We start from the raw sequence: 14,424 nt of genomic DNA, 5'->3' as shown, positions 1-14,424 counted from the left end.
ACTCAATGATAAAAGTGCATTGCACTTGGAAGGTTGGCAGTGATTACTTATTTGAAATTAACACCAGCAGGATGACATTGATAGTCAAAACATATTTCTTGTCATTGCCATTATCTTATTAGTGAACAAACCAGACATTTGTTTGATTGTGCATAATTGTTTATTCATATACCTGCCTATGTGTTTGCTCAAAATTAAGGGTTAATTGAGAAACCATCAAACAAAATCCTATTCAACAGTCACAAATATCCATTAAACAGCAAAAACTCTTCAGCTCCCCACAATCGCAACACTGAAACTAAATCTATATTGTGACCAAGTCAATAATCAAGGGGAAATTGAGTTAAGTGTATCAAGTCTTTACTCAAAGAGAATAAGATGGAATTTGCTGAACTCTAAGCTCTTATTTCTTTATTGCAATACTGTTGTCATTCCATACAATGGTTGTGGATTCAAACTGACATAAACACTAAAGTAATACTTTAAACCCAAATGTACTTTGGAAGGAAATCTTATAGTTTGCAGGATTTGAACATCTGCTATATCTGAGCACTGACAATCCTGGAAAAATTTCAAAGGTGCACTGTACCTGCAGCTGGCTGACTGCTACTCATAACATAAAGCACCTGAAATGAATCTAATCCAATGTTAATAAAAGATAATTTCCACCAAGCAGCACAGAAGGGAATTTACACAAAATGAAAACATGAGTAAACTGAAAAACAACCTCAGTCAATGAGTGACTTGGTCTATTTGGGTACATTTTGAAATCCTTTGCAATATGGTGAACTTCTAGGGAGGTTTGTAAGGACGTAAAGCAGTTATCCAAGGAACAAAATCATTCCATATTTTATCAGTGTTGTCTACTTTGTGTGAACCATGGAGGTGCTGAAGAGAAGTTTCTGTTTTTTCTTTTTCTTCTTTCCTCCCTTCTCATCTACAAAAGGAAATGAATGGATTGTTACAAAGTTACCTCAAAAAAAAAGTTTCAAATACACATTTCCGAGAAGGCACACCTGAGACAACCAAGGCTTGTGGGGAAGACTCTGGGCAGTCTAGCTGTAGAAGCGCCTTCTCAAATGCTTGGCTGAAAGAGTTCTGAAAGTTAGGCACGGGTGCCCGGTCAGACCCGTCACTCTCCCCATCGCTGTCTGCTGCTGACGGAGCTAACAGCTTATCTGCATGACAGTAGGGTAAGGAGCATTTAGAACTCACACCAATAGTCACACAACAGGTTTTACAGGAAGTGAAATACAATACAACTATTACTTCACCCCACAAACACACCTATCAGTGGGTATTGTATCTTATTAACCGAGCACACTTGCATTGAACAGAGTCACCCGTGACTGTAGAAATGTAATCATTTGTAGTTCTTAAATCCAGTCATCTCTTTAAATAAAGATAATTTAACAAGCTGCTTTTTGCGCCCAACCTGTTTTTAGGTTACACTACTTAATAACTAAATGGAGGGGTTCACAACAAGTAATGTTTGATAGTATCTCTTCAATTATAGTGTCACATTAAATTGACTGTTAACTGCTAACTTAATACCTTTCTTTGCGGTGACTTTAGGCCCATGGATTCTGGCCTTCCCATCTCTCAGCATCTAAACGGAGTATAATAAGGGTCACACAAAGGACTGATACTGTTTGAAATTTTCATCACTGCTACATATACTGTAGTCGTTCTGGAAGCCATGGCTGTCTTTAAGCTTCTATCAATTGAAGCAGCAAACCATAGAAAAATAAGATGCAAACAGACGTCTGATGAAAGAGGGCGCCAAAGGTATGATAGACTATTACGTCATTACATAACAGTGATATGTTTTCACTCACAAAAAGCAAACTATGGCAGAGGGGTAGGCCTCCTTTGGATTTTATGGGAAAATAAAATCAGATGGAAAATAATTCGAGATACAGTAAAACTCCCTCCATCATGAGATTTCACTTACTGGCCTGGAAGATCACCCCTTCAATGAAGGGGTTTTTACTGTAATGGTCAGTAATGCAGAGAAACATTGGAAAAAATAAAAATAAAAAAACATGAAAAATTTTTTTTGAGTTGATAGTCTTTACATGGTGTTTTATATGCAACAAAAGACTTTTTTTATTTGCAGTTTTAAGTTTGTGATGTGAAAAAACTACAATGGGTTGCTGACATTTTCGTATTGAAATAAAAGTTGCAATGCTTTAGGTGCATACTGTATCTATAAAAACAACTTAACATTATTGTAATAATGAGTGTGAGTCTTGAGGTCAACAACGTCATGATTTAACAAAGCATTCTTTAGATTATCATTCTGACTAACACACACCTGTGCAAAAGACATGCCGTGAGAGTCATCCTCAACACTTCCCACAACAGGAGAGCTTTGTCCATTCAGACTTGGGAATGTTATCCCAGCTGCAAAACATAAACCAACAAAAAAATACATTTGGTAACTTAGAAATCCTTCCTCTGAGAATAATGCAAATGGGAACATTACATATTGCATATCGTACGTACTTACACATATTTAACAATCAGCTGCTAAATCCAGCTAGAGACAGAGTAAGAACTAAATTGGTGGCGCTTACCAGAGGAAGGACTGCTGCTCAGGGGTGATGGAGGGACTAAAGTAAAATCAGGTTGGACTAAGGGGCTGCTGTCGTGAGGTGGCGATCCGAATGCTGGGAAATGTTGAAGGTTCTCCAGTCCGATATGCACCTCTGGATCTAAGGTGAAAACCAGGAACACATGAGTCCCCCACTAAGAAATACAGGAGATTTTCAATGAAGCAAGTATACTTACATCTACCCTGCTTCTTGTTCTCTTCAATTTCAATTCGCCTCTCTCTGCGCTTCTCATCTCTCGCTTTCTTCTGTCTCAGGCGCTTTCTTTTCTCCAATTCATCTTTGAGTTTGTTTGAAAATTCATTCAGTCAAAAATTAAATACATACAATTCATGTGCAGCTAATGTCCAATTTCAATTTAGCACCAAATGTGATTTTTTTAAATTAGAAGGACATTTCAAGTGATGTCACTAAATGAAACTCATATGCAGCTAAGACTTTTTTTTAGTAATTGAGAAGAACATTTCAAAAGTTTGATTCTGATCTAAGGACATCAAATTGTTTTTTTTCTATCCTGTTATGACACATATCTTAATTGCACCACTTGGAACAAAATGGTGTCACTTAAACAATGTTGTTTAAATTTCAAATGCAAACCTTCAAATGTGTCCATGGTTTCCTTGGACAGGACTGGTGGCTGCAAGGACAACTCACAGATGCTGAACTCACATGTGAGCGGCAGATGTGACAGGTAACGATGTCGACGGCGAATCTCCTGTTCATTTAAAAGAAAGGGGAAAAAAAAGGAAATTGATTATGTCACAGATAAAAAAAAATATTTACACTGCAATGTGGAGAATGACTGAACAGCTCAGCAGTTTCATGTTCTTGAGAAGTTTGGAGTCCAAAGCCCTGCTCAAGGACAGGTCATTCTTCCAGACTGGGCAACTTGGTGAATCAAATGTATTAATCAAGTAACAGACAGTAATTATAATCCCAATTTAAAATTGACCTATTCATTGTTAATCTATCATTACGTAATATGAGGATATCACATCTGATCACTCTAAAGGCACAATCACAATACAGCTTGATAACTTTTATGTGAATGTTGCGTTAAATAGCCAAAAGGATGCATTATACAATACTGTATGTGCTTCATCTTTGCTGACCTCGGTAACTGTGTGGCCCTCGATCTCCACGACTGTGGCAGTGATGGAGTCTGGGCTGGCCTCCAAGCTGCCATATTCTCTCAACAGACAACGTATATTCACAGGATGCAAGAACATCTGCTGGCAGTCTTCAGCTAGAGGAGAAATATTGGAATTACTACAAGCACAAGGCAAGTAGGTGATTCAGTGTTATGTTTTGATTTTAGCGCCAATTTTTTTAATAAGCAAAGTATGACATTTGCGCTTTATTAACCAAGAAACAAGACACTTAATTAAATTGAACATCACTCATGTCTTTGACAGAAGAACTGGAAGATACTAACCTTGGTAAAAATAATAGAAGGGTCCATGCACCTGGCTGGTTTGAGTGCGACTTGGTTCTGACTCTTTGGCAGCGTTTTCTTCATCAGAAAGGTGGTCTGGGGCTGGATCAGATGCAGCATCAGTCGTCTCTTCCAGAACACTTTCCAAAGTATCTTCAGGAGACCCTTGCAAGGCTTCAACAGCTGGGACTTCTGCCACCTCGTCATCGAAGGCAGAAGAGTACTGCAGCACAGGCTAAAAAGAACGAACGCATTAATGGTGACTGTGGCTTCGGACAGGAAGGTTAAATTTAGAAAAATAACTGGAGAATTTCCTTTAACTATACCTTGATAGCATTGTTAATAGTCACCACTTCGTCTATGGGAAAAGCAGGTTCCACAAGAGTCAGAGAGGATAAATCAAAGCTGTTATCAGTTTCAGGCTGCTGCTGTTGCTGCTTCAGCAACATTTCCTCTTTCTCCTAAAAATAAAAAATAAAATGAAAAAAAATCAAACAAACAATGGTAGCATTTATGATTACTTTAAACCCAGAAATAACTAGGGATCTTCATAACAAATTTTTAATAACCCAAACAGTAGCCGCTTTGTTAGTGTGGTGCACTGACAGGTGTTACTGCTGAACCGTCTCCCAAGTTATCTGGCTCACGATTCCAAATGTCATCAGCGACAACATTTTGTTTTGTTTTTTTAGGCCTAGTTACCTCAGTCAGTAAGTCACATCTTTATCCCAAGAAGGGGGTTGGGAGCACCAGATTGGATGGGTGGTTCTTTTTAGGTAGCCTACTGATTGATAAGTTCCACCATGGGAATCTGGTCAATGATACCTAAAAGAAGATTCCTCTTGGTCTAATGTGAGCCACTAAATGGGTGTGTTAGGTTTATAATATAATTCTGGACATAGATTAGTAGAACACTGGCATCAAAACAGGATTTCTGAACAGAGATTCTCCAACATTAAACATTGAATAATTAATTACTTGTCAGTTATGCCAATCAAGAGCCCGTCCATAATGCTGTCTTTGAAACATTAGCCTCCTAATTCTTGCAGGCAGATTTTTACCTGCAAATGGCAAAGTGCACTCTGAATGAAGCAACCTTGTGCATCATCTTCCTGACACAGCTGAGCCTGCAAGACTGCCTTCTCCTCTTCCACAAGACTAAAGACTTGGGTGGAGGAGGTAAGCAGCAGCTTGGAATACGGGCTCAAAGCAGAATCTAAAGAACAAAAAAATGAGATTCGTGTTGAATGGCATCTTGTTTCTTGAGTTCTGTTTTTCTTCCCAGGAGTTGAGTGTGCATGAACCTACAGAAGAGGTCATCTGGATCCGTCTACACGAGTAATTTTGTGAGTAAACTACACTACAAAAGCATGCACATAGTAATGTGTGTGATCAATCACCTCCAAACCGTACAGGCTCCTCCACCTTCACCCACTGAGAACTCGGCATGGCTACCACAGCGCCCTTTTCTCTTCGCATGAGGCGCATGGTAATGACGTCACCAACCACATATTGCCTAGTCTCCATAGCAACGACACTGCAACAAGAGTCCAAATTTCACTTCACAATTATAATTATACTACTCAAAAACATTGACAACTTCTGACCAGCTGTTGTATCATCTCTCTGTTGCCTGACAACGGCAGGTAATCATTTCTTGTTTACCTCTTCAGATCCACTGTGTGAACAGCCTCGTAACATATGGGGCACTTTGACCAAGTCTTGTCACTTAAAGACAGGTAGTGTAGAATGCAAGGCCAGCAGAAGATATGTCCACAGCGTGTAATGCGAGCTGCCACGGGTGGGTAGAGACAGATTGGGCAAGATGGCACCTCATGACTGTAGATTCGCTGGATGGAGAAATAAGGGAGATATTCTTAAAAGCTTATTATGTCTTGGACAAAAAAAGCATTCTACACTGTATGGGAAGGAACTAACCACTTGTTGCACACAATCCCAGTTGACCAGCGTATCTGGATCAGTGAAGTGAGCCTTGTAGTCCTGGTCATCAGTCACCACAAACTGACAACTAAAATGCACAAAACAATCAGTAACAATAATGAACCTTGATTCAGAACACTTGTCTTCTCATTTGCTTACTTGGCCTGCAGGAAAAGCTCCTTGTTAAAGGGCTTGTGCTTATGACCCCATTTATTTCGGCGTCCCCAACAGGAGGAGCCTCCATCACCGACAGCACCATTACCTCCACGAGGTTCAAAGGTGAAATTCAACAGGTGGTTCAGGCTTATTTTTTTCGGTCCAGCAAACTGAGCCGGGCTAAACTCTGCCCGGCGTGTCTCTGCTACCTGAGAAGGCAAAGGTAAATGGCAATTATAAAAGACTCTTAAGTTCTCATGACTAAAGTGATGACAAACTACAAAATACAGAAATGTGAAATTAAAATGCCAACCTCCTCCCGTCGTCCTCCACCTGCAACCCCATACTGCCGTCCTCCACCTCTCTGCGGGGGTCTCTTGTCAAAATTCTTGCTTTTCTGTGGATTGGTGCGACGCGGGCCCGAGAAGTTTTCTGCTTTGGGAAAAGAAGGCTCCCGCTTGCGGCCATAGCGCTTGGAGCCTCCATTAGTCTTACTTTCTGCAAATATAAAATGAAAACAAAATGTATGAGCTGCAAAATTGGGTGATTGTCAGTGTCCTCATTCTACTGCAGGGTTCATAGTACAATTGCAACAAACAAATAGCACGGTAGAGTAGTTTAAAAGAATGTATATCTAATATACAATCTTGATTGTATCCACAATATGGAGAGCAAATTTCAACACTTTAAATAATTACCAGCCGCACAAATCAACTGTTGCTGGTTAAATTTACATTATGGGTCAATTTGTAGTGCCATTTGAAATTATTATCTACTAGAATGCAACTAAGAGCTCAAAAAAGAAAAACACGTAATAACATACGCGAGTAGGCTCCTAAATGACACGAAACAGCATTACCCGACGTACGTGTGCTACAAGCATGTTGCAGTTATCTTTGTAGAGCTGTTCAAATGTTTTGACAGCGATGTCAGCCATGTTGGACAGTAAACTACGACGAGGCCTTCACAGCGAAGTCGTGCAGCGAGAAAAAACATGTTTCCAAAATCAACCAACATTTCAAAACTGAATGCAGTTTTTACCTGTTTTAGGTTTAGATTCCCCCGGGGTTGGCCCAGAGGAGTTGGAACGAGGTGGAACCTTGGTATTGTTGCTGCTCGGGTTCTTCTCCATGTTTGTTTCCGTGCAGTGAACGAGGCCAAGCTTCGAGCCGAGAGCTGCCGAGCTCTCCAGCATCAAACGAAAAAACAAAGGAATAAAATGGGCTGCAGTGAGTGCGGGTCAGGCGGCGAAGGCCCCGATTCATATCGTTCAAACGCGGAAAACCCATCACGGCGACATCTTCACGACAAAGTAATGCAGAGAAAAAAACAAGAGACACGATATCGGCGTCTCAAGTTATGGAGGCTTTAAGAAGGGAGGACGAAAGCTCGCCACACGGGGTCAAGACCCCAAACAAAGAAGCTCCTTCTCGATCGGGCCGAGTCAGCCAATCCGATGTAATAAATTCTCCCTAATAGTTTGAATATATCGATGTTAATATTTTGCTCCAAAAATATATTTCTTTTCGCTTGCACGAATGGCGACGGGTCGCCAGTCAGAATCCTGAGAGACCCGGATGTTTCTTCTTCCTGCAGCAAATATGGTGAGCCCAGGCCTCTTAGAGCATCTTGGGAAATGTAGTCGTATTCGTACTTGCTCATCTCACTACCGTGAATCGTTCCTTCGTAACAAAGCCAGTTGGCATCACGAATGTGCTTATCTTTCTCTGTCATTGGATAGAAAAATTACAGATCACGGTCTTTAATTGTGGTTGTTGATAAATTATGACTTTTCAACAGTATCGTGCTGTTTTAATGTTTACTCGAAGGTATTTTGAATCAGGTCAAAGTTAAAAATTCAAGATCATTTGTTTGATAACAACAATCGGGGGATGTCAAATCAAAGAGGTTTTTCTTGTTAGTGTAAAATTGTTTCAGGCGAAGCACAATGTCACTTTTTTGATCAACCCTTCATCAATATTTACGATTGCTGCAATTTAAAACTCAAAATAAATTGTAATGCCCTTAATCCAGGCCCCTCAACCACCTTCCGCTTTAACTAGAACAGTGTTCCACAAACTGTTTACATCAAGTAGTACAATTATAAATAAGTTGTATGCATATGTACACTTAAATTTATATAGTTTTAGATGTGATCCAGAGGTTCATTCAAGGTCATCTATCCTAATGTCCCTCCGAGATTAGTGGCTTAAATGTACACAAACACTTCACTTTTTTTTTGTGGATAGCAGGGGTTTTCAACTGGTTTTGTCCAAGGGACCACCATTATAACCAAGAGGCAACTCGGGGACCACTGCTTTGGCATATTATTATTTTACTTTGCACCGAAGGATAGACCTATAGGGGCTATTTATTTGCATCTTTATGTCTATTTTGGGAATCTCAGCTACATTTTACATAATTTGGATGGGTAAATGGTTCACAAAATTAGCTGGAAAATAAAATAAATCCATTTTATTTTTAAAAATGTACGGTTATTTTCGATTTCCAATTATGCAGACCACCTGCAATACGGCCACTGACCACTAGAGGGCCACAGACCACTAAACAGTATTGAACAGGTTCATCAGATTTGTGGTTTGGCTTGATAAAAATAATCTAACAATAATCATCTTAAATATCCAATAAACATCCATTTTTTTCATTTTATTATACAAAAAAAGTATAGCACAAAACAGGTTACAAATAAACGAAACTCATAAGATGATGGGAGGGTTGGCATTGTCAGGTTATGCTTCATCTTCATCACCATCATCATCTGGTTCATCTTCAAATGCTCCTTGTACCATTGAACAACTTAAAATAGCTTTGCGAATCTGTTTCTTTTCTTCTGCAATTGACCAAAACAAACAAAATGACAATCCTCAAGCCATGCGTGCATGTGAGATAACATATCAGTGGCTGTGAACCTTTAATTCAAAGTTTTCAAAAGGAAATATAAAAGGTCAGGAAGCACTGCTTTAACCCAATTTGTTGCATTTAAGAGACATTTCTACCATGCAGCGGACGTTTATAAATGTAGTGATCTGACATCATAGACAACTCACAAATAAGACTGCACGGAGAGGTAATTAGCAATGTAACAACATTAAAACCAACAAAATTTTAAAAACAAGTATCACAAGGTATTTACATAAAGGCATACAACTATAATTTTATCGAAGGCTTGCCTTGAATCATGAGACTTACCTTCATTTTTACAATTTGGGAGCATTCGATGGAGCTGCCGTGTGTTGTAACGTACCAGAAACTTCTGACAAGTTCTGATTGTTCCTTGAGAAATAATAAACTGAATTAACAAAGATAAATGAGCTACAAATGTATGTGCAGTATGATGGGTCATTTTGCATATTCTTGAAGTATAAAGGGAACTTGAATCCACGTTAAACATACATTTCAAATGTAAAATGTAGGATGAGTATTTTCTTACCTCCTACGTGCAGACAGTTCAGAAAACATGGGATTTTCTGCCAGCGGGTTTCAATGCTGGTGATAAAAGGTAATGCAGACCATAGCAGTTTGTAGCTCATTTTAGGGAAACGCAGTAATGCCATTCCTGTTTGAGTATTCAGGTATTTCACTGAAAGGAAAACAGTATGCATGCAACGTTGTTTTATACGGTTGCTGAAATTACAGAATGGACACAAATGTATACATTTGATGGAACACCCTGATTTGTATTACCGCCCGGGTGATAATATAACAAATTAGGATAGAGTGTATTGGATTCCCCAATCTGTTGAATCAATCTCAATCAATAATTGAGTACTAATTTTAACAAGTATACCAGAGAATCTTATGCTGCACATGGCCGCCCCATAGTCGCCGTGTATTCGGGTCACCGCTTCTTTCACCGCCTCGGCGATAGCTCTGTCATTCAGGAGCAACAAACTGTTCCTGTCCGTCACGTTTATCTCACAGAGTAAATACCTGTTAACAAATACACTTTCAGAAACGAACCTACAAAGACAAAATTAAACTTAAATCATAAAACAGTGTTGTCAATTTCACCTCGATTTCAATCTCACCATCGTTGCTCATTTCTTCTTCTATGAACGCCAACTTCCGTCAACAAAATGTCGTAGCATTGCTAGCTCCGTTGGCGCCGCATGCTGGGCATTAATGATACTGAAAATGAACGTGCATTACTTTTGTTCTTATTCACGCGCTGCCGCTAATGTCTGACTTTTTAGGCAAATGCGACCAATTGAAGTAAGTAAAACGGGAGGAGCTGGGTTGCAAATCACTCATACCCATTTGGTAACTATGACAACGCGCATCACTCTTAGCCAACCGCAGTCGTATTTTTCCGTTGCCCATACACGCTTTACGCCATCTTGAAATTACAGCCGCTATTTGCCAAGACGCTCTTAAAAAGCACAACTATTTGTTTTACCCATACCGCCGCCACGGTGCTTAATATGCACAGTTCTCGGAACAAAGCGGCATCAACACTCGGGAAAGGACACACGGACGCAGACACTGGCACGGAATCGAACCGCAGGGACCGAAAAGCTGTTGGAGGGATGTTAAAGAAGCTCAAGTCGAGGCGCAGTCAAACGGATAAGTGGCCCGTGGTTACAGAGGATGAACTTCGGGCGCTCGGTGGAGATATTTCTCCGGACCACGTCCTTGGACTCCGTGCTGTCACTGAGGGTACGTGAACGGTAGCTTTACTGGCCTCAATGAAGTGCTAGATTCCGAAGCACCACTATTGTTTGTGGCGTATGCTAACCGATCTGTATGCTAAGGGGGGTGGGGAGGACGAGTCTTCTGGTCAGCTTCTTCACAGGTGCACAATGGAAATGCGATGAAGTGTCATGCTCTCTTAAACTCAAAACAAAACTTTACATTTGCAGGCAGAAAGTGTAACCAGAAGTTCCATACATTATCTGAACCGCGGACCCTAAAGTGTGAATTTGGCATGCGTTGTTAAATAAGATCTACACATTAGTTTTGAATCTGATCTTACATAGTATTTTTGTTTGTGTTGCCCCTTTTGGGGGGAAAAAAGACTCCTCAAAAACAGCTGCTAAAATGCACCGTAGTGTTGGAGTTTGGTAACTGCTTTCAATAGTACACATTTATATTTGTCCTATTATTGATGCTAAAACCCATTATTATTTTGTTGAACGAAACTATTTAAAGAAAACTACAAAATTGGAACATTGCTCATCACTCCCGAGTGACTCACAGTGCCTCCAACCATGGGGTCTGTCATTGGAGCCTCAGCTAATGCCTCATTGTTTTCGCTTTTTCCTGCACCAGACAACAATGGTGTTACTTCCCTCTTCAATCAGTGTGCATGGTTAAAGAGCTCCGAGCCTATCCTATATAATGCCATTTCTTAATCCAGTGCCTCAAGGCACTTTTGACACAACAGGAGAAATGTGTTATTTGAGCATTATGTCAAAATTTTAACTAATATCCCGTTTCCAATTGCAGACTATCTTTGCAAACCCGAAGATAATATCTACAACATTGACTTCACCCGTTTCAAGATCAGAGATCTTGAGACTGGCACAGTACTGTTTGAGATCGCCAAACCGCCCAACAGTGGTAAATGATGTTTTCATTGACTTTACCAATTGACACATTAGTTGTGTGATTATGTAAAATTTTAGGCCATAATAATAAAGAGAATCAAGTGATACACAGGCTCATTTCATGGCAGTCCAATGCAAATGTGAACTCAACCTAAAGACCTATTAAACTTGTATGGGAAAAATCAAAAACAATAATTAAAATTTTTCCCCAGCTTTGTTGATGACATGTTGTCCATCAAATTCTATGAATAGAAGTGCAAAGATCTACTCAAACTCGCCAAATAATGCTATGCTGGTTTATTTGAACAATGCTTGTATTTATTTATCTTTTTATTCCTTTATTTGGTTTGAGAGGAGCTTTCTTTCTTTTACATTTCATTTCACCTTAATTGACCACTTACTCTTTAAAACATCAGGGGGATATTTTAAGAGGAGAATAATAAATTACAACAGCCACATGTGTAAGTGTAAATTGCAGAGAAGGTCTGTTTCTGTATTCCAGTGATAGTTACATGATTACATTAGCGCAGTTATTATTCTTATCGTAAAATGGCTATCATTCCTCTGTATAATTTGGTTTGCTAACAGCTAAACTGGTTTTGTCTGCCAGGTCCTGTCGAGGCTGAAGAGGGAAGTGGAGATGTTGACGTCAGTGCTGGGCGCTTTGTGCGCTATCAGTTTACACCAGCGTTCCTGAAACTACAGACTGTAGGTGCCACGTAAGTGACCAGAACTTTGTTCCCGCTCAACTAAGCACTATCGTCAGTGCTCCAACAACAAATCTGTGCACAACTCAAGTGTGAATGAACTCAGCCTCTCTGTTTCCAAACGTCAGCGTGGAGTTCACCGTCGGCGATCGGCCCATCAACAATTTCCGCATGATCGAGAGGCATTATTTTCAGGGACGCCTCCTCAAGAACTTTGACTTTGACTTCGGCTTTTGCATTCCTAACAGCCGTAACACATGCGAACACATTTACGAGTTCCCACAACTTCCAGACGACCTCAGTAAGTCCTGTTTCTGATTTGAGCTGAGCCTCAATAAGACTATAATGTTGATTGATGTGTTCTTCCTTTTTCCAGTTCGTCAAATGGTGGAGCACCCTTATGAGACCAGATCGGACAGTTTCTATTTTGTGGACAACAAGCTCATCATGCACAACAAGGCAGATTATGCCTATAATGGTGGTCAGTAAGACCTCAGAGGACAAATGCAATAAACCCAAGAGAAGGGATTTGTTTTGTACCAATCTTATTAGAATTAGTCCCCCCCCACCCCTTCATCAACAGAATCAACATCTGCTATTCGATGCTTTCTTGAGTCTGTTAAGAACCTTATGGGGATTTGTGACACACAGGAAAATTCTGTTTGTCACATAAGTTCAATGTATGCTGTGTGCACTGTTTGACTTTAGCGAATTAGTTGCGTCTCTGCTGGAAAGGGACAATCACAGAACTTGAGTCATAAAGGTTCTCCCACAATTTGATAGTTTCATCGTTTTCCGCCGAAGTCAAGTTTATTTGTATAGCCCTAAATCACAAGAAAGTCTCAAAGGCCTTCACATGTACAAAAAAATTGACAATTAATGACTCAAGTTACATTTTCTCATCTGACAATTGCTCCTCTTTAAGAATATGGAGCGCTGAGTAGACATATAGTATTGTTAGTGATAGGTCTTTTTCATTCACTCTTAAACATGGTAACATTTTTATATTGATGGAACTGTTGTTTGGAATATTTAAGGTGGATGTTCTTGATATAACATGCTTGGTTTATTTATATCCTGTAGTATAACTAACTTTAAGTTAAAATAAAATTCTTGACATCAGGTGTCATGTACATCCTGGAAAAAAATTGTCAAACAGGAATTCTTTCAATGGTTGATCATGGTGTGCCGGAGACTCTCATGTCATTTGTTTTAATTCATTCATTACTATTTGTAAAATTCTAATTATTTACCCATTTCAGCCACAAAAATAAAAGACGGTGTCTACTTGGATGGCAGTATGAATGCTCACACTGAAAATATTTAGTATTGTTTCAAGTTAAATAAGCAAATGGCAGTTGTTCAAAATATTTGACTAGCAAAGTATTTTGACTTTTTTTTTCTTAATTTAAACGTTCATTGAAACAACTGTATGTGCCTTTCATCCCGATGTTCATTGTGAAAGAAAAGTCATTTGTGAACGAGGCTACAGTGAGCCGTCTTCTGATGGGAATATTTTTTTAAGTTCATGTTGGAACTCTATGGAGAAAGGAAAATAAATGAAATGTTTCATCAACTCAATGATCTAAAATTGGGCAGCTGTAATAATCTGTTCAAGCATTGTTTATCTGTTGTAGTGTTTTTTTGTTTTTAAGTTTGAATCCTTAAAATTGGGAAGTATCATTAGCCATGTCTGTTTGAATTGCAGGTTAACAGCTCTGGTATTGAAGACAGGTAAGAAATTGTCAGTTGTATTTCACATGAGCCGTTGATTGTTTTGTTTTTTTTAAGTGCTCAATGGTCACACAGCACAAAAAAATCAGATTTGGGTTTTGAAAATATATTGTAAATAAATAAAAAATGCATTTACAGTGTCTACTCCCAGTGGTTTTCACCCTTCATTGCATGCATCTACTTTGCAATATTTCGCCTTTTCATATTTGGTGACTCAACACAATTTTCGTGTAATAACTTCAAAACTATAGTTGCAATTTTATTGGTAT

At 39.3% G+C, this 14,424-nt stretch overlaps 3 protein-coding genes across 4 annotated transcripts; 1 reads left to right on the top strand and 2 right to left on the bottom strand.

Moving 5' to 3' along the window:
• Window positions 1-394: 394 nt before the first annotated feature.
• Window positions 395-7,788, bottom strand: rnf10 (ring finger protein 10). Of its 2 annotated transcripts, XM_088377327.1 has the most exons (17): window positions 7,189-7,787; window positions 6,461-6,645; window positions 6,151-6,356; window positions 5,989-6,079; window positions 5,716-5,900; window positions 5,451-5,587; window positions 5,112-5,266; window positions 4,377-4,511; window positions 4,051-4,285; window positions 3,728-3,861; window positions 3,213-3,330; window positions 2,794-2,895; window positions 2,580-2,717; window positions 2,318-2,406; window positions 1,555-1,609; window positions 1,017-1,178; window positions 395-937 (listed from the first exon to the last, which is right to left on the bottom strand). In XM_088377327.1, the coding sequence occupies exons 1-17, from the start codon at window positions 7,340-7,342 to the stop codon at window positions 864-866; spliced, it is 2,355 nt and encodes a 784-aa protein (XP_088233453.1). In that variant the 5' UTR covers window positions 7,343-7,787; the 3' UTR covers window positions 395-863. The 2 variants fall into 2 exon arrangements, with proteins under 2 accessions (XP_088233453.1, XP_088233454.1); XM_088377328.1 differs by lacking the exons at window positions 395-937; window positions 1,555-1,609 and having other exon boundaries at window positions 1,025-1,178; window positions 7,189-7,788.
• A 1,011-nt stretch (window positions 7,789-8,799) lies between these two features.
• On the bottom strand, window positions 8,800-10,873 carry pop5 (POP5 homolog, ribonuclease P/MRP subunit). The gene is made up of 5 exons (XM_088377346.1): window positions 10,180-10,873; window positions 9,956-10,098; window positions 9,599-9,748; window positions 9,358-9,441; window positions 8,800-8,998 (listed from the first exon to the last, which is right to left on the bottom strand). Exons 1-5 carry the CDS (start codon window positions 10,197-10,199, stop codon window positions 8,898-8,900), a joined length of 498 nt encoding a protein of 165 aa, XP_088233472.1. The 5' UTR covers window positions 10,200-10,873; the 3' UTR covers window positions 8,800-8,897.
• Window positions 9,667-14,299, top strand: unc119b (unc-119 lipid binding chaperone B). The gene is made up of 5 exons (XM_088377344.1): window positions 9,667-10,824; window positions 11,614-11,727; window positions 12,325-12,433; window positions 12,550-12,722; window positions 12,798-14,299. The coding sequence occupies exons 1-5, from the start codon at window positions 10,590-10,592 to the stop codon at window positions 12,908-12,910; spliced, it is 744 nt and encodes a 247-aa protein (XP_088233470.1). The 5' UTR covers window positions 9,667-10,589; the 3' UTR covers window positions 12,911-14,299.
• The last annotated feature ends 125 nt before the right edge of the window (window positions 14,300-14,424 follow it).

This window comes from Syngnathus floridae, chromosome 5, assembly GCF_059516105.1.
Source record: "Syngnathus floridae isolate MCC-2025c chromosome 5, RoL_Sflo_1.0, whole genome shotgun sequence".
NCBI classification, from domain to species: Eukaryota; Metazoa; Chordata; class Actinopteri; order Syngnathiformes; family Syngnathidae; genus Syngnathus; species Syngnathus floridae.
The sequence above is the reverse complement of the archived record's forward strand: the minus strand, read 5'-3'. Positions and strand labels throughout refer to the sequence as shown.

Coding starts and splice junctions, on each gene's coding strand:
- rnf10 (XM_088377327.1), bottom strand. CDS start 7,342: ATGCTGGAGAGCTCGGCAGCTCTCGGCTCGAAGCTTGGCCTCGTTCAC. Junction 6,646..7,188: donor GGAATCTAAACCTAAAACAG/GTAAAAACTGCA, acceptor TTATATTTGCAG/AAAGTAAGACTAATGGAGGC. Junction 5,267..5,450: donor GGAGCCTGTACGGTTTGGAG/GTGATTGATCAC, acceptor TTTGTTCTTTAG/ATTCTGCTTTGAGCCCGTAT.
- unc119b (XM_088377344.1), top strand. CDS start 10,590: ATGCACAGTTCTCGGAACAAAGCGGCATCAACACTCGGGAAAGGACAC. Junction 10,825..11,613: donor ACTCCGTGCTGTCACTGAGG/GTACGTGAACGG, acceptor TTCCAATTGCAG/ACTATCTTTGCAAACCCGAA. Junction 11,728..12,324: donor CGCCAAACCGCCCAACAGTG/GTAAATGATGTT, acceptor TTTGTCTGCCAG/GTCCTGTCGAGGCTGAAGAG.
- pop5 (XM_088377346.1), bottom strand. CDS start 10,199: ATGGTGAGATTGAAATCGAG. Junction 10,099..10,179: donor ATGGTGAGATTGAAATCGAG/GTGAAATTGACA, acceptor ATTTGTTAACAG/GTATTTACTCTGTGAGATAA. Junction 9,442..9,598: donor GAACTGTCTGCACGTAGGAG/GTAAGAAAATAC, acceptor TTATTTCTCAAG/GAACAATCAGAACTTGTCAG.